This window comes from Vollenhovia emeryi, unplaced genomic scaffold, assembly GCF_000949405.1.
Source record: "Vollenhovia emeryi isolate VEMERY1.0 unplaced genomic scaffold, V.emery_V1.0 DF939137.1, whole genome shotgun sequence".
Lineage (NCBI taxonomy): Eukaryota > Metazoa > Arthropoda > Insecta > Hymenoptera > Formicidae > Vollenhovia > Vollenhovia emeryi.
Genome location: NW_011967229.1, coordinates 2,244,800 through 2,261,353, shown reverse-complemented (window position 1 = coordinate 2,261,353; position 16,554 = coordinate 2,244,800). Strand labels below are relative to the sequence as shown.

At 50.5% G+C, this 16,554-nt stretch overlaps 5 protein-coding genes across 6 annotated transcripts in view; 2 read left to right on the top strand and 3 right to left on the bottom strand.

Moving 5' to 3' along the window:
- Window positions 1-238: 238 nt before the first annotated feature.
- LOC105567490 (evolutionarily conserved signaling intermediate in Toll pathway, mitochondrial) lies at window positions 239-1,823 on the bottom strand. The gene is made up of 2 exons (XM_012022398.1): window positions 796-1,823; window positions 239-626 (listed from the first exon to the last, which is right to left on the bottom strand). The coding sequence occupies exons 1-2, from the start codon at window positions 1,694-1,696 to the stop codon at window positions 361-363; spliced, it is 1,167 nt and encodes a 388-aa protein (XP_011877788.1). The 5' UTR covers window positions 1,697-1,823; the 3' UTR covers window positions 239-360.
- Window positions 1,824-1,846: 23 nt separating this feature from the next.
- Window positions 1,847-3,279, top strand: LOC105567489 (MIP18 family protein CG7949). The gene is made up of 3 exons (XM_012022397.1): window positions 1,847-2,077; window positions 2,451-2,530; window positions 2,603-3,279. Exons 1-3 carry the CDS (start codon window positions 1,957-1,959, stop codon window positions 2,870-2,872), a joined length of 471 nt encoding a protein of 156 aa, XP_011877787.1. The 5' UTR covers window positions 1,847-1,956; the 3' UTR covers window positions 2,873-3,279.
- Window positions 3,280-4,462: 1,183 nt separating this feature from the next.
- On the top strand, window positions 4,463-9,565 carry LOC105567488 (ubiquitin carboxyl-terminal hydrolase calypso). Of its 2 annotated transcripts, none has more exons than XM_012022396.1 (8): window positions 4,463-4,639; window positions 4,766-4,980; window positions 5,074-5,846; window positions 6,072-6,202; window positions 7,966-8,070; window positions 8,147-8,463; window positions 8,632-8,780; window positions 8,911-9,565. In XM_012022396.1, the coding sequence occupies exons 1-8, from the start codon at window positions 4,480-4,482 to the stop codon at window positions 8,987-8,989; spliced, it is 1,929 nt and encodes a 642-aa protein (XP_011877786.1). In that variant the 5' UTR covers window positions 4,463-4,479; the 3' UTR covers window positions 8,990-9,565. The 2 variants fall into 2 exon arrangements, with proteins under 2 accessions (XP_011877786.1, XP_011877785.1); XM_012022395.1 differs by having other exon boundaries at window positions 4,464-4,639; window positions 6,069-6,202.
- LOC105567487 lies at window positions 6,211-7,955 on the bottom strand. Its single transcript, XM_012022394.1, has 2 exons — window positions 7,528-7,955; window positions 6,211-7,437 (listed from the first exon to the last, which is right to left on the bottom strand). Exons 1-2 carry the CDS (start codon window positions 7,696-7,698, stop codon window positions 6,232-6,234), a joined length of 1,377 nt encoding a protein of 458 aa, XP_011877784.1. The 5' UTR covers window positions 7,699-7,955; the 3' UTR covers window positions 6,211-6,231.
- A 184-nt stretch (window positions 9,566-9,749) lies between the features above and the next one.
- Window positions 9,750-16,554, bottom strand: part of LOC105567486 (AT-rich interactive domain-containing protein 1A) — a 21,267-nt gene continuing 14,462 nt past the window's right edge. Inside the window, exon 2 of the mRNA XM_012022393.1 lies at window positions 9,750-14,638. Coding sequence (XP_011877783.1) covers window positions 13,200-14,612 — 1,413 coding nt within the window. The 5' untranslated portion in view covers window positions 14,613-14,638 and the 3' untranslated portion in view covers window positions 9,750-13,199. The remainder of the gene's footprint in view (window positions 14,639-16,554) is intronic.

The window sequence follows — 16,554 nt, the reverse complement described above, 5'->3', positions numbered from 1 at the left end:
GTGCAACAAGCACACACGCGTGGCTGCACACAATAAATTATATTAACTTTCTATGTATCGTGTATCTTGTTCTTGCACACCCCCTCCTCCCATTCCATATTCATGTCGCAATAATATACTATTTTCCTGATCAGGATCACACAGTCGCTTTAACTAAAAAAAGAAACATATCAAGGTTTAAGTCACTAAATGAATTTATAAATTGTCTAGATCAATTGAAGCTGTCAAATAGACGGCAGTAATGTGTCAACCATTATATTTTTATATACAAACAAGAGCCGTTTACAGACAGCGAGTCGGTTCATTACATCAGTGGCATTGTGCATCGCCTATAGTTAATAATTTAACAATACCTTTCCGCTAATCTTTTACTTGCACTATTTCGTTTTCACTGTCGTCAATGTAAAAGTGTTCCCTCGTGGACGACATTAATTTGAACACTACCGGAATTACAGTCAGAATGGGATTCTTCTGCTGCAAACATCGTATCCAGGACAGCAGGGAGTCCTTCGTGGACGTGCCGGTGGCGCACATCGCAAAGTACGTGCCATCGTTCTGTTCATGGACCGTAGGTGCGACAATCATCTCTTTCTTATCCCAGAAAGGTATTTTAATGTCTGAGACATCTGTAAAAACGCATACCTTTCCATTAGAAGCCACGAATTCAAATAGTCAATGTACGATTGAAGTATTTATATAATTATGTTATGAAGATATTGTTAATCGCCACGTGTATGTGTGTAACACGATAGTAATACGCAAGACATAAATCAATGAGCAATTCAGATCATTCACCGTCAACATTTTCGTAAACGCTCTTCACTTCCTTGGCCGCTGCCCTCAGGACGAAGTAATCTATGCAGAGATCCGCGACCCAAACTGTATACGGTCCTTCGACGAAAATCGGAGTGTTGAGAGGCTGCTTTCGCAGCAGCTCCTCCTGCAGGCTGCTCATTGCGGACACGATCCACGTGTCGTCGATGGCGTCCTCCACGTCCTTGGTATCAAAATCCGTGATTCTGGTCTGCACGTCTACGCTGGATATCTTGCTCATCGCCAGCCTGGCGACCACCCGCGGGTCCTTGGGCGCCGGTCTGGGGCAGGGCCAGGGATTCAGGTTGGCGAACTTGGGCATCCAGTACATCATCCGCCAGAACTTCTTCAACGGCAGGCCGTGCAGGCCGAAGATGTTGAGCAGCATCTCCTGGACCTCCGCGTCCGGCATCACGCAGTTGCGCTCCATCTTGACGAGCAGCTCGACGGCGACGTACTGCTGCTTGGGGTAGTGCATGAGTATCGACTGCATGTAGTTGCGGGGGATAAACTTGCCCTTGGGCAGCACGTCCAGCAGGGACTTGTACACCGCCAGGTCCCGGTTCACGCCGAACTCGTCCATGTACTTGAGAGCGACCTGGATGAACTCCACGTGGCCGCGTCTCATTTCGTTGTTGTTCTTGTACTGGCGCAGGATGTCCAGGTAGGCCATCCTCTCCTTGCGCTCGACATTCGCGAAGGCGTGGAGCACAAGGGCCGACGGCTTGCCGCTTTTCTTCTCGCTGCGTTCCTGGCCGGTGTGGATAGCGCGACTCGACGGCCGGCTGGCCGCAACGACCTCGCGCAGCGGCTGCCTCGACAAAGCGGTGACGCTCGGCGCGAGGACGCTCCGGATGATCCGCGAGAGCATGTTGGCCGACATGTCCCCCCCTAGCACGTCATCTCCGAGCGAATGATCCGAGTCTCGCCCGCCAAGATATATCTCGCGTCCGCGAGGTTACGGTGCGCCGCGGATCCGAGGCGACCTCAGATTCTAACCTCAATTTCCAATTCTTCGTATCGCACGCCATTTTAACCACGTCAAGGAGTGGGAAGCGCGTGCTAGACTCTTCGTTTTGTTTATGACCTGAGGAACGACCGGGTTATATGACGATTTGACGTGTCAATTCAGTGATAAATACGATGAACGAAAATCTGGAGAACATCAATCCGAAGCTCTACAAAAAATTGGATGACCGAGAAATCACCGTCGAGGAGCAAGACGAGGATGTCGCGGATGAATTTGACGCGCGAGAGGTTTTCGGTACATAACCTCAAAGTGTATTGTCGATTATGCACGAGATAATTTATACGTTATTTGTTGCGAGCCTATCTGTACAATTTTATTAACACTTGCGTTCGTTAGACTTTTTATTGACGATCGAAAATTTAAAATCAACTCAAGTGCGAATAACAAAATGCGCGTACTTCATCAAATTGTTTGCACGAGTTAGAGTTATCGTTATTAATTATTATGTATTATGTTACATTATTAATGTGCGTCATGTTACATTACCTAACGAAATGAAAAAATCTAATATATCAACGTACATACCGAATGTGCATTGAAAAATATGTAGTGTCGCATATTATGGGTAGAATTTGAAAAGTAATATTGATTGCTGACAATTTGACAGATATAATCAGAAATATCAATGATCCGGAGCATCCTTTGACTTTGGAAGAGCTGAACGTAGTTGAGCAAGATCTCATCGAGGTAAGATATTTCTCTATAATGTCGTGCTGGTCTTCGCTGCATTTTGCGGTTGCTTAAAGCTTGGTATTGCAGGTTGACGACAAGAAGAACAGAGTGGACGTGAAGTTTACACCTACAATCCCGCATTGCAGCATGGCCACTCTAATCGGATTGTCTATTCGCGTACAATTGCTGCGTGCCTTACCCGCTAGGTTTAAAGTCAGCGTGGAAATTTCCCCGGGCACTCATGTCTCGGAGGCGGCAGTGAACAAGCAGCTCGCGGACAAAGAAAGAGTGGCTGCGGCCTTGGAAAATGCTATGCTACTCGGCGTGATCAATCAGTGTTTGGCACCGAAAAATTAGCAAATTGTATTAATTCCGAGATTCGTGTTTGAAGCCCGCGTAGTTTTGTTGTACGTCGCAAAGTAGCTTTTGTATCTCAGTTTGAACAACGAACGTAGAGAGAGAGAGAGTTTGCTGAAACTCTTTAAAAAAAATCGATTAAGTAAGATTGCTGTGAATAACGGGTATTAACTATAAGATTTAATAGATATTATTTAATAGATAGATTAGTAATATTAACAGGAAAGTTTTCTTCGATTTAAATATACGTATTTACTAATACGTTTACCATGTACAGTTCACTATACAAGTGGATCACTAATAAAATTAACATGGATTTTAATACATCCAGTGAAAATGAGGTGTAGTATGAAGGGAAAGAGAAAAATATAGATGCTTAACACAAAGTTGTACTATTTGTGGACGTACATCTAAGGTCTGTTTTTTTTAATACCTCGACTAGTGCAAACTCTTCGTTCTTAAGGTAGTTGTTTCGCGACAGTAATGCTCAAAATTTTCTTCTAGACAGGAACTAGCACTCGGTTATTACAATGTTATATCTCGATGCAATATTGTTCTAAAGAATACGATTAATACATAATATAAAATAGATTCGAAAGATTATAGTTTGAGGCGCTGTTGCTACATCTCTTACAGTACACTCGTGCTTACTACATAATTCTTCCCATTTTTCAGTTTTAGCTGTTTATGTTGTTGAAACGGAACGGTCAATAATTTTGATTTTTTATTCAGTTCTTCGTTCCATTTTACTTTATAACATATTTGTTTCTCATACGAATCTCGCTCACCGTTAAGCTTAGGAAAAATAAAATGTGCCATCGTTTGCGTTTGCGTACGCAAACAATAATATTTTAACACACAATAATGTGTGTAAATAATATTTCACGTGTAATAATACTATAACGAATTATATTGTTACGTGTAATAATATTTTTAACGTGTTTTACACGTAATATTTCGTGTAACGTAGCAAGCTTTAACATTTCTTTTTACAACTTTGAGACGGTCGATTTTAATTTAATTAGTCTTATCTGGCACGTATTAATGTAAAGAATAAACCGTAAAAATGTGAAACAGTTCTCACATAAATGATTTTACGAAATAACTAACTTAAAGGGAAGTTACAGTGCAGCTTAGTGCAATAATAAAAAAATCTTTCAATTGATGATCATATATGTAGACTAATTTGACACGGCGATTAATAGTCTTGCTTATTCTTGCCAATATAATTCCAGATAACTTGGATAATATTGTAATCTAGACAATTGGCCTTTTTTATGAATTAAATAAGCACGGTGGATGTAACGGAAGATCCTTTTCTCGTAACTGCTCCGCGTTGTACTTTTCGCGGTTTAAAAGTGAGTTGCGTTCACCATGAAATGCAGAAGTGGACGTAAAGTTTAAGTTCGCGTTACTCCTTACCTAATTATTTTTGCGTTCTTTTAAATATTTTTAAATTAAAAGATTCGCCGCCTACCTTCACATTACGAGTGGAGTCGTTTGGAAACGCGGCTTGTCCCATTGCCCGCCGCGCTGGTGTGTGTGTGTGTGTGTGTGTGTGTGTGTGTGTGTGTGTGTATGTGTGTGTACCACGTGACTCGCGTCATATGACATGTTTTGACGCAACATGGCGCCCCTGGCTGTCAGAGTGCGATGAGTCCGTGGAAGCGATTATCCGTCGTGTTCCACATCCGACAGCTAACGAAAAGATGCCCGTTGACATCAATCGATTGACGGAGGGTTGGCTAGAGCTGGAGAGCGACCCGGGTACGTTGTTAACCGCGGAGCGCGTCCGCCGATCGTTTCGTCAATGCGTATCCGTAGGCCCGTCCCGCAGCTCGGACGGCACTCGCGCTGTGAAATTGTAGCGAGCGCGACTGTAACACTTTGCAGGCCTGTTCACGCTGCTCCTGGAGGACTTCGGCGTGAAGGGTGTCCAAGTGGAGGAGATCTACGACCTGCAGAAGTCGCTGGAGGGCCCGGTCTACGGCTTCATCTTTCTGTTTCGGTGGATCGAGGAGCGGCGATCGAGGCGAAAGGTCGTGGAGCAAGATGAGAGCTTCGTCAAGGACGAGGAGATCGTCAACAATATCTTCTTCGCGCAGCAGGTCTAGCAAATAGTCCTTACCATGCCGGATCGGCTGTTACATACACGAGTGTAGATTATTTTTGTAACGCACGATTGTGCGACTGTCCCGCAGGTTGTGCCCAACAGTTGCGCCACGCACGCGCTGCTCTCAGTTCTGCTGAATTGCCCGAACATCCACCTCGGTACGACCCTGTCCCGGCTGAAGATGCACACCTCCGGCATGTGTCCGGAGAACAAGGGTTGGGCGATCGGCAACACGCCGGAGCTGGCCTGCGCGCACAACTCGCACGCCATGCCCCAGGCGAAGAGGCGGCAGGACAAGAATACCGGGGTGTCCACGGGCAGATTCACCGGCGAGGCTTTCCACTTCGTCAGCTACGTGCCGATAAACGGCAGGCTGTTCGAGCTAGACGGCCTGAAACCCTATCCCATGGATCACGGGCCATGGAAGGAGCACGAGGAGTGGACCGAGCAATTCAGGCGCGTCATAACCGACCGTCTGGGCATGGCGACTGGCGAGCAGCTGCAGGACATCAGATTCAACCTCATGGCCGTCGTGCCGGACCGACGTCTCGCTATCTCGCACAAACTGACGATGCTGAAGACCAACAGGCAGATAGTCCTGGAGGCTCTGCAGCAATTGATGAAGTTGAGCCATCAAGATGGCAACAACGCCGAGAAGAATTCGCACAAAGAGATCGATCCCGACAAGGAGAAGCCGTACGAGAAGAGGAGCAAGACCGAGGATGAAAATGGACTGCCCGCCAAGACGGAGATCGAGGAGTCGCCTGCAATTCCCTCCATCAACGTTGAGAGAAACAACGACTCGGCGGTGGTTATGGACGAATCGGTCTCTGCCATCGCATCCGGGAAACCCGAATCCACGTAAGCAACAATTGCGATTTTATTCGTACGACACGCGATGTTGTCTCTTTTCGCTGCGATACTCAAAGTCGAATCTCACCGGGTACAGTGAGAATATGACATTACTTGTTTTCAGTTAGAGTCGCGTCGTTTCTCGTATTGCGTCTACCTCGTTTATTGTCAACTATAAAACTTTATCGGCGCCGCAGTTTCGACTTACAAGCGATTTACGCTTGATTCCAGCAGGATGGAGAAGGTGGTGATGTGCGCTCTGGATTACGCCACGCCGCTGCGAATCCAAACCTCGCCGGCTCACAGCTCGTCGAGTACGGACACGTCGTCGGAAATCGGATCGGCCTTCAACTCGCCCACTCAAGGTAAAAAGAAGGGGCAAAGACCTCCGGCTTCACGGCAGTGCGTCGCACAGCCGTCTGGTGGTGCACACTTTCTTGCTCTGGCAAAATATCAATGTGTTCGGGCAGGTCATTCGGATCGACTTGATATCCTCGGAGTCCGGCGCGCCGTGACAGATGAAGTAATGAGAATCGGAGGCGGGATCCTTCATCTTGCCGAGCTCCCGGCACACTCTCCCCTCGGGCGTTTCCTCCCCGCCGAGGATCGCCGTGCTCTTGTCCTCGACGCGCTCGACGTGCGTCCCCTTCGCGGGGAGCCGGTCGCCCGCGCACGTCCTCGCGCTCTCGACGTCGCAGATACGCGAGTGCACGTTGAAGGCCGTGTGCGGCGGGCAGAAGTACTCCACTACCGCGGCGGTTTTCGGCTCGCACGTGTAGTACCGGCTGCAGTCGGTCCCGTTCGGCAGACGAACGTTCCTCGTGCACGCCACGACGCTGACGGCGCGCGGCGCTAATCGATGCGCCACGGCCCTGTACCGCTCGACCGTGAGGTACTGTTTGCTCCCGAGATTATCGCTAATCCTTATTATGCTGTTGTCAGAGTCCAGACTGTCGATTAGCAGCTCCGGGCCGCCCGCCGTCGTCGCGACGCTGCTCGCCTGAGGACCGCCGCTGCTTCCCACCGCTTCGGTTGGCGCACCGTTATGCGACTCGTCTCGTTCCGCGTAACTTTGCGCAAGATAGTTGAACGATACGTTCCGCCCGCGAGACGCGAATATGACGACGGTTTGCTCTACGTCTCCGGCGGGCGTCGACGGAGAGGCCGACAGCGCGGCCGATAGCTCCTCGAAGGTGTGCGACAATCTGTTGAGCCATTTGTAATGATTGTCCACGACGTCCTTGTACTTTTGCACCAGGGACAGCGGTAGTTGCCCCTGGCTGCTCGTGTACTCGTGCAGATAGTTCTCCTGCCCGTGACACGACGAGTTCCTCGCGTCTTCGTCGCCGCGCGTCTTCCCGTCCGATTCTTCGAATTCGATCAAGGGATAGGCGGTCACCGCCTTGGTCGTCGAGTCGTAGAAATCGTCGATCACGTAGGACGAGTCGATCGTCTCGGCGAGTCCCGGGGGTTCCTGCGTGTACCCCAGGTAGCTGGTACCCGTCGAGTCGATCAGCGCGGGTGCGCGCTCGGTCGAGAGCGTGTCGCACGTCCAAATATCACCGGGGACCACGCATATCCGCAAATACGGTTGGAATACCTAGAATAAGACGTTCGTTAGAGCGGTGCCATTAGAATTACCAGCGAGGGTCGGGAGGGGCTTCGTTTGTCCCGTTTATTAACGTCTCACCAAGCCCTCGCTACATTTCGACGGGACCCACACGTAACCGCCGCCGGGCAGGTTCACGCAATTGTAGAAAATCGTGCAGCTCGTTAAATGCGGCTTCCTCGGCTCCGGGCATCTCGAGGGCCTCGCCAGGCAGATGAGACTGCACGCGAGGAGAACCGGTAGGAGACGCATCCCGTGGCGCGACCGCTACAGACTGCAGTTCCTGGGTTCGCCTCGAGACGCTATGTACTTTTCGCACACGCGCGTGTGTACATCTCCGCGAGGCGTTCCGTTTCGCACCTTCCACGTACAGTTACTTGACCCGTCTGTTACGCACTGCCGGTTTCTAATCGTGCACAATTTTGGAGGCGCTTTGCACAGTGTAAAAACAGGCGTTGCGAGATCATTAGCGCTAACCCCCCGAGGAAGGGAGACTTAGAATATCTTGATGTCTCCTAGCTTGGGGATGGAACTCCGGTCAGAGCAGCCCCACGTCGACGAAGGACTTCAAGAAGTTCGTGGTGATCAGAGTCGCCGGCGACGAGAAGAACGAAGTCGGTCTAAGTAGGTATTAGATTTACACGGTTCACAGCGAAGCGCATATAAGGTTGTCTAACGTCGAAACGTCGCGTTTATGCAGGCCGCTCTCTGGGAAATATCAATATAAACGGGAAGAGATTGGTCTCCGACAGCGGCCACTTGCACAAGAAGGTCTGCCTGTCGGGCGAGGTCAGGATTCCTCACGCGAGGGTGAAAACCAGCAACGGCGACACAGTCACGGAGGAGAAGAAGGTCGAGAAAATTGATCCCAAGCTGTGCTCCAAGTATCCGGAGTTGTTCGAGCCGCACACGTTCGCGCCTAAGGACCTTTTGGCGCTGCTGAAAAATTTGGAGCACGAGATCAGCGTGTGCGAGACCAGCCTGAAGGACGAGAACGACAAGAGAAACAAGTACAAGGTCGGTTTTGCGCGCGTCATGAAACGCCCACTGCTTTCAGTGGCGAAAGCTGCTGGCCGACAGTCGTGACATTTCATCCATTCCTCGCGATTGTAGATCGCAATGTATGTCTGTAATATTATCGAGTATTTTATTCTCAGAGTCACAAGAGTCGTGCGAATCTTTCAGATCGACGATTGCCGGAGGACGCATAATTACGACGAGTTCATTTGCACCTTCCTGTCGATGCTCGCTCAGCAAGGCAAACTGGCGGAGTTGGTCCAGCAACATCTAACGTTAAAGAAGCATTCTTCCGTTTCAGTGAACAGGGTTCACAGGTGTGTCTTTTGTTCGATACTCGATCACTTAAAATTCCCGCAAATCGATCAAGTAACCGTTACGTTGATCTGTTAAGTTAATTTGCCGAGTTAACTGCTCCTCTGAAATCGAATTCCGATGTATTTTCAGGTCATCGAAGAAGTCCGACACCCGTCAAAACTCTTCGCGCAGACGCCGTGGTAGAACAAAGTGTAAAAAACGAAAGTAATCTCTAACGTAGATTTAGTAGCTCTAGAGTATCGTTCCGTCTGTTCAGGACTATTTCAAGTGTTTATAACGGACATGCTATGGAAATTAACAGTTTTACAAAACGTAGACAAGCCATATTGTACAACGGAGCGATTCTAAGTTGCGCGCGAATACTTCAGAGGGTGAATGCAGAGCTTGAAACGAGATGAAAAGGGTCGAACGTGCGAATGTTATTCCTTAAGCCACGATAAATTAAAATGTTCGTCCACCTTTCTACGTTCATACATTTTTTTTCTTCTTTTTCGGCTCCAAATTTCCTCTGCAGCATCGACGTCAAGAATCGCCCCGTATGGTTTCTGAATAATATCCTTTCAAGAATCAGTGATTTATTATTAGCTCGATATTTCTGGCTTTCTAGCGTAACGCAACTACTTTTTAGACGATTGTAGGACTCGGACTCCATCACTGACAATGAGTAGACATTACTTCTTACACTGTACAAACTACAATGTATACATATATATTTTTTATATTCTTTGTATAATCACACGCGTGATGTTTAATTGTCCAAAGTAGAGTATTTATGCTTGTCGTAGTCCCGCTTGCTTTTCAGGGGTGTTCTCTGTCCCTCTTTTCTGAATTATATTTCGTATAAAAAATATATATACATAACTTATGGGAAGCGTAACGCAGCGTTCCTTCATCCATGCCGAATCGCTGAGAAGGAAGAGAAGGATAGAGCGGGGGCCGGGACGTGTCAAAAGAACCAAGGAAGGGGCTTTGTGTCAAAAACATTGAAAATATTTATTTATCGGTATTCATATACAAGTACACTACACGCGCTGTGGATATGTCCCTTAGAGTCTAAATACTTACATCTCCGAGCAGCCGGAGAAAGGAGAACCAAACCTTATTCGATTGGTTGGAATTGCGGTCGTATATATATATTTTTTCCTTTTCTTTTTAATCGCAAATCTGATGACGGGTCATCGATCCTCGCCTCTAAGTCGCTTTACCGTTAGTATAGTGCATAGGAACTGTAGTCGAAACGCGCGCGAACGATTTCGCGGGGCACAATTGGGGGGGGGGGGGGCAGAGAAAAAGGGATAAGAGTGTCGTTCCTTCTCCGGCCGACGTTCCGGCGGTCCTCGTAACTGCTTTTTGGCAAAAGGGTGCGATTTGTATATGTACAACATTTGTAACGTGTCGGTTCTCTTTCTTTCTCTCTCTCTTTCTTACTCGCTCGCTCTCGCGATTGCGTCGCGTTAACGCGAATCGTTCGGGGCGAGCGAGGACATAGTGCGCGAGGGATATGTGTATGTATGTATGTATGTATGTGTTTGTTTGTTTGTTTGTTTGTTTGTTGTGTGTCTGGGTCTGTGTAGAGCGTATGCAATCCGGAATCGCGTCGAGACCACGTCGTCGACGTTGATCGCGAAAATCGCGGTCGCTCGTTAGTCAACAATAGAAGACAACGTTATTTACACGGTGCAGCATCCTCGTTCCCCTCGCCGACCGCCGGGGCCGGCGGTCGCGGCGAGAAACCGCACACGACTTCGTCGTTACAACAGGCACTCTCGGTATCTTACTGCGACGCTAAATTCTTGTGAAACGCGGGCGGCGTTGCTTTGGCGAGCGGTCGTTCTTCAACAGCTTTTATCGGAGCTCGGCGACGACGACTCGAAACATGTTTTATTGCTATTTACGCTTTGTATCGTCGATTTCAAGTCGCAAGTTTTGCGCTCCGGTCCGGGGGAATTGAAAACTCGGCGGTGGTTCGAGGCTCCCTCGCGCGACCCGTCGCTGGCCGCGGAATTAATTTACAAGTGTACCGTACAAAATATGGAACATTCGCGCTGGGGAGAGTAAAGGAAAAAAAAAACAAGAATACGGGAGCAAGAGAGAAATAAACAGACGAGGCTCCGTCCGCGAGAGGAGACTCTGAGACACCGCCGGTCAACGATCGAGCGTTCTCCAATTTCCTCGTCGTCGTCGTCGTCGTCGCCGCACGCTCTTCCGTATATAACATAGGCGATTAGCGTACAATAAATAGAGATGCCTTTTCGCTATTTACGGTTGCTCCCGTTAACGTCGATTCGCGCCTGTTATCGCTCTCGCGTATCACATGTGGTAAAAACGAACGGTCGATCGATCGGGGACAATGATCAGCAAAGTATCGCCGGTATTCTCTCTCTTCACGTCGCCGACTTGGCTCCCTCGTCGCCGGACAAATATCCTCGCTTTCCCTCCTCGTTTCGCGCTCCCGAGAAAAATCGCACTTCGGTCCAGGCCGATAACGCGATCTCGGTAACGGCCGGTTACAATGCAACATAATCCGTCGTAACGTAATCTCACGCATCTCCGAATCGGCAACGGCGCAATCAAACGCTGCACGTGCGTTACAGCTCGCTTCAATGATATCGAAAAATACATTAATTTGAAAAATATATATATATGCATATAATATATATATTTCTTGCAAGTATATATATGCTATGTAAATATATATTACATACACCTATAGGCTCGCTTAATACTTCAATGCGCGCTAAATTCCGCCTTCCGAGAGGACTTTCCGCGGCGATTGTACATACAAAGTTAGCGTTTCTCGTCCGGCGTTTGTAACACAGATGCACTTTCGTTTTCTTTATACATGTACATATATACACACACACACACACAGACACTCGCCACCCGTGCGACTGTACGGGCGGATTCGATAGCAAAAGTATAAAAAGGGAGACAACAGACAACGTCGCGCAAAGCGTCGTGAGAGAAATTTAGCGCGAGTGCCGAGGAGAGACGCTGCCACGCGCGATTCCTTCCCCGTCTCGCAGTCAAGCCCGGATCGACCAGCGTGATTGCGGACCTGGGAACGTTCGAGGAAACGAAGTAGAGCGAGAGGAAAAGAAAGCCGAGAACTCGCGGAGCTTCGGCGCGGCTTTCCGGAGACGCGACGGAGGGAAGCAATAAATAAGAGGGGAGAAAAAAAAACCAAGAGCGAATTCGGGAGTGAGAGCACCAGCGAACCGAGTTTCCGAAGTTCCGAGCAAAGTGGATATCCGCTTGCGAAAGTTGCCGATAGTCAACACGCGCTGGTGTGCGAAATTAAACGGGGGATTCGGTTTTGGCGAATAAATAAAATGAACGCGAATTGAAAAGCTCGACGTCTCGAAGCTCCGCTGCGCGAGACGCGAATAGGAAGAGGATGACGATGATGGTGACGGTGACGCGAGGGGAAAAATGAAAGAAGGAAGAAGCGATCCCCGCCTCGTGCGCGGGAATGGATCGTATTATGGGTATCCGATGGTAGTGAGATAGCCGGTTGCGCGACCAATCATCAATCGGGAAGGGGAGGAGTAACTCGCGTGTATAACAATGCTCCGTTTAATACAGATCGCGGTGCTTCGCTCGCACGATCGCGCCGATTATACGCTCGGCCCGACTCGCCGCGACACGCTTGCCCGAATCGACAAAGCTCTCTCTAGTTAACGATAATGGTAATAATAGAAGAACGATTAGCCTACGGGAGACTTACAACGTAACTTACAGCGCTACAAGGTATCGCATTCGGCTCTTAGCTCCTAATTCCACCTCGCTTCGGGCTGAAGAGTGGAGAACGCCTTTAACCCTTCGACCCGGTAGCCGTCGAGTCCACCCGCGAGGGGGGTATTCGTTTCCAAACGACGTCAGCCGACGTCTCTCGCGTATCACAATAAGTTATAAGTTTTATCGAAGAGGAAGCCTCGCGTTCCAGGGAGGTATAATCTACGGGTTGAAGGATTAAAGTTCTTCGCAGAGAGAGACGCGGCGAGAGACGAGAGTCTCTCGCTACGTCTCCCGGTCATCGACGACTCTCGTGCAACGAGCGGCGATCGCTAGCAATCGGTATACAATCGCGAATTACTCGCGAGGCGTTTCATCGTTACTTGGATATATCTGCGAATCGCTTCCCCGTTGCACCGGCACGCGAAAACTCTTTGCGCGCTCCTCGTCCTTGAGACAAATCAATTTTTTACAAAATTCTTCGTAGGACCGATCGCAGACGCCGAGGCGCAGCTCGGTTGTATTGCGACTGAAACCTCGGCGACGGTCTGAGGGCCCGTCGTTCTTCCCACGCGTTCTCCAGACGACGGTCTGCGTGCTCAATTTCCAAGGACCCCGGCATCCGGCCAGGGGGAAGAGGACTCGCAGTGACCCGCGAAGAGAAGAGGGGAGGGCCGTGTCCTTCACGGCCCGCTGACCGTGGCGGAGTGACCCGTCACCAGGCTGTCCGTCGCCGCGGTCGCCACCGCTGCTGCGACGGGTTTCCCAAGGCGGAATATCGATTGCAGGGACGCGACCTCGGACGCGAGGCGGTCCAGCTTCAACTTGACCTCCCGATCGCTCTCCGAGACCGCGGTGACGGTCGGGCCGGTCCACTCGGCGCCCAGCGAGATACCGGAGTCGCGCTCGTCGCTGGAGCCCTCGTCCCAGGGCGGCGACGCCCGGGGTCCCGGCTCCTGCTTGATACCCTGAAGCGCGAGGAGCGCGCTCGCGGCGTCCTTGTCGCCGATGCGCGACTTATGCCTGAGCTTGTGGGGCAGACTGTTGTTGGCGGTCGGGTTGTTTTGGGAGCCCACGACCATCTGGGGACCGGCCTCGTCGCCGCTGCCCGACGACAGCTCGAATGGCGATTGCGCCCGGCGACCGCGCGACGACAGGTTGAGCGCGGTGTTGTCCAGGTGGTGCATCGCCGGGTGCGAGTACGGGTACTGGAAGCTCTCGGTCTCCGGGTAAGCGGTCGTCTCGGGCACGTAGAGCTGGGCCGGTGATCTCGGCGAACGGGCACCGCTCACCGGCTGGTGGATCACCGACGTGTGCACCGGGCTGGGCGAGCGCGCGTAAAGAAGCGTCGCCGACGCCGGTATCTTCGCGCGCTTCACGCTGATCGTGGACTCGGTGGGCAGCGCGGCCAGCACGTGCTCCGTGCTGATAACAGACTCGCCGCAGATGCCAAACTTGTCGCGTATCGCATCGAGCTGCGCCTTGAGAATGTGATTCTCCTTGCTGAGCTCCATCACCCGTTGCTCCAGCACCATGTCGTTGAAGCGGCGCTTCTCGCGCGACCGCTTGGCCGCCTCGTTGTTGCGCCTGCGACGATCCCAATAACTGTCGTCCTTCTTGTTGTCGGGGATGAACTCGCGCTGCTTGCGTTGCGAGAACAGCTCCTTCCGTAGCTCGAAGTTGGGCGAGTAGCTGTCGGGGTGCGTATTCACCGGCGACCCGTCGTGGTGAAGGAGCTGCTGTTGCTGCTGCTGTTGCTGCTGCTGCTGCTGCTGCTGCTGCTGCGGCTGCTGGGCCTGGTGATGGTGGGGATGATGCGGCGGTTGCGGCTGCTGCTGCTGTTGCGGCGGCAGCGGCGCCTGCTGCTGCGGTTGATGCTGATGCTGCTGCTGGATCCCGGCTGGGGGCCCGCCGTGATGGCCGGGATGCGTAAGGGGCACCGTGAGGGGTCCATGGGCGTCGTGGGGCCCGCTGTGGGGCGCGCCGTGACCGCCGCTGTGGGCCATTGTGTGCGTGGCCGGCATGTTGCTGTTCAGACACGCGGTCTCACCATTGATGGGCGATCCACTCTGGCGGACGACAAACTCTGCCACCATAATTTCTCGATGTCTTCTTAGTACATCTGGAACCGAAAAAGGGCCACCGATTAGCTAATCGTACGCGGCGGGGGGGATATCGCGGATTTACAGCTCGCCGATCGATCCGCGACGCGCGTCACGCGCTTAGTAGCGACGATGACGCAACTCGCGTTGCGTTGCAGACGACGGCGATAATACGTACACGTCAGAGAGAGGATCTGACTAACGATCAGACTACTGCGATCAGTATCGTCGTGCGTGTTATTTAACTATAGAGAGGAAAGAGAGAGGGGGGAGTATCTGTAATCTTGAAGGCTTATCACTGTATTGGATCTAGATCCGAAGTTAAAATCCACAAAGTTGTTTGGAAACTTCTAGGAGTTTAATCTTCGTTTCAAGTTTGCTTTGGAAGTAGGATTTTAATAGAATCTTCGGTTGAGTGCAGAAGGAAAATTGTTATTCATCAGATCTGTTTTATTTTTCTCAGTGTGACCAAGACAACTGATTTATGCGGCTTCTGACGTCGAAGCGAGAGAGAGAGAGAGAGAGAGAGAGCAGCTAAAGATAAAGAATTCTGAGAGATCGAGAGACTCGCGCTGCCAACGGGCGGCACTTCTCTCGTCCGAAGTTGCAAAATAGCCTTGAGTAAGGTCGCGTTCGCCAAGGTAGAAGGTGCCAGCGAACCCGGCCCGACGAGTCGTTCGCTTCACCTCTGACTGTCGCTTAAAAAGGAAAAAAAGAAAATACATCGTCGTTTCGTGAGTTATTACGCAACGCCCGATATTCCACAGAACCGGACCTCCTTGATCTTTTCGATCCGCGACAATTTTTTGGGAGATCGAAGCGTCGCGGTGAACCCGAGCTTCGACGAATCTCTCCCTCTCTCTCTCTCTCTCTCGAACAGTCGCGCGATTAACGGGTTCCTCGAGATAACGTTCTTCAATTTCGGCGACGGAGATACCGCTGGGGGCAACGGTGACGTAAGCTTGTATAACTGGGTTGTCCCCAATCGTCGATTATCGGTTCGCGATTAAACGCCACGAGGCGGAGGGGGGGGGGGAGACGCGCGAGCGCGTCTCCTCGCGCGTTTATTTTTAACCCGCGATCGCGGATGAAAATACCCCGCGCCGGCGTCGCCTTCGCCTTCGCGTACGTAAGCCTTAATCCGAGCGGCGGATGCGCGGCGCGGTTACGCAATCGCGCACGTGCGTTTACCTAGTCGATCCACGTGTTCTGGAAGTCGAGCGGCGGAAAACACGCGTTTCGCACGACCTTCGATATTTACTGCACAAGTCCCGGTGCGGCTTGAGGCCATTAACGCTAACGTACTAATTACGACTGCGAAGATGCACGAGAAAGAAACGTCTTTTTTTTCCTCTGTTTTTTCCCCTGTTTCTCTCCCCCCCCCCCCTTCTCTCTTTCCGTTTCTCTCGGATCAATTGTCGTCGATCATCTCGCGACGGGCTGGTCGTGCGACTTGCCGTACGCGGTCTAAGAAATCCACTCTTAGACGAGATAAGTATTGTTACGTAAATTGTCGCGTTCCATATGTAAGAATATTTTAATCGTCGTAAGAGGCACGGCGTTGCGTGTCAACCGCATCATCGCTTATCATCGCCACGATAATCATCCGCGAGCTCGACCTCGTAAAAGCGCACGTCCCGACGATCCCGAGTATCGAATTTTCGCCTTGGAATCCGTATTTTCGCAGCTGCCCGTCAACGGAAAAAGAAATGGAACACGTGAGAACCATATTTAGTCGTCTTTGTGAAAGAAATCTTGCACAAACTTCACCGGTGCGGACCGGACGACATATTTTATACAGAGTGTACTAAAACCACCGGATAACCTTTTAATCGCAGATTCTTTAGAAAATTTCGAGAGGAAAATTCTAATACAAAAATGTCGAGGCTATGATAGTTTTTGAATAATAAGCGAGTATAATTTCACCAATGATAGG

Bases quoted from the DNA above. Each gene is read 5' to 3' on its own strand.
- LOC105567487 (XM_012022394.1), bottom strand. From the start codon at position 7,698: ATGCGTCTCCTACCGGTTCTCCTCGCGTGCAGTCTCATCTGCCTGGCG. The intron at 7,438-7,527 runs GTGAGACGTTAA...GTCTTATTCTAG, and splicing joins CGAAATGTAGCGAGGGCTTG to GTATTCCAACCGTATTTGCG.
- LOC105567488 (XM_012022395.1), top strand. From the start codon at position 4,480: ATGACATGTTTTGACGCAACATGGCGCCCCTGGCTGTCAGAGTGCGAT. The intron at 4,640-4,765 runs GTACGTTGTTAA...AACACTTTGCAG, and splicing joins AGAGCTGGAGAGCGACCCGG to GCCTGTTCACGCTGCTCCTG. The intron at 8,071-8,146 runs GTAGGTATTAGA...GCGTTTATGCAG, and splicing joins GAAGAACGAAGTCGGTCTAA to GCCGCTCTCTGGGAAATATC.
- LOC105567489 (XM_012022397.1), top strand. From the start codon at position 1,957: ATGAACGAAAATCTGGAGAACATCAATCCGAAGCTCTACAAAAAATTG. The intron at 2,078-2,450 runs GTACATAACCTC...ACAATTTGACAG, and splicing joins TGACGCGCGAGAGGTTTTCG to ATATAATCAGAAATATCAAT. The intron at 2,531-2,602 runs GTAAGATATTTC...TTGGTATTGCAG, and splicing joins TTGAGCAAGATCTCATCGAG to GTTGACGACAAGAAGAACAG.
- LOC105567490 (XM_012022398.1), bottom strand. From the start codon at position 1,696: ATGTCGGCCAACATGCTCTCGCGGATCATCCGGAGCGTCCTCGCGCCG. The intron at 627-795 runs GTGAATGATCTG...GCGTTTTTACAG, and splicing joins CGTTTACGAAAATGTTGACG to ATGTCTCAGACATTAAAATA.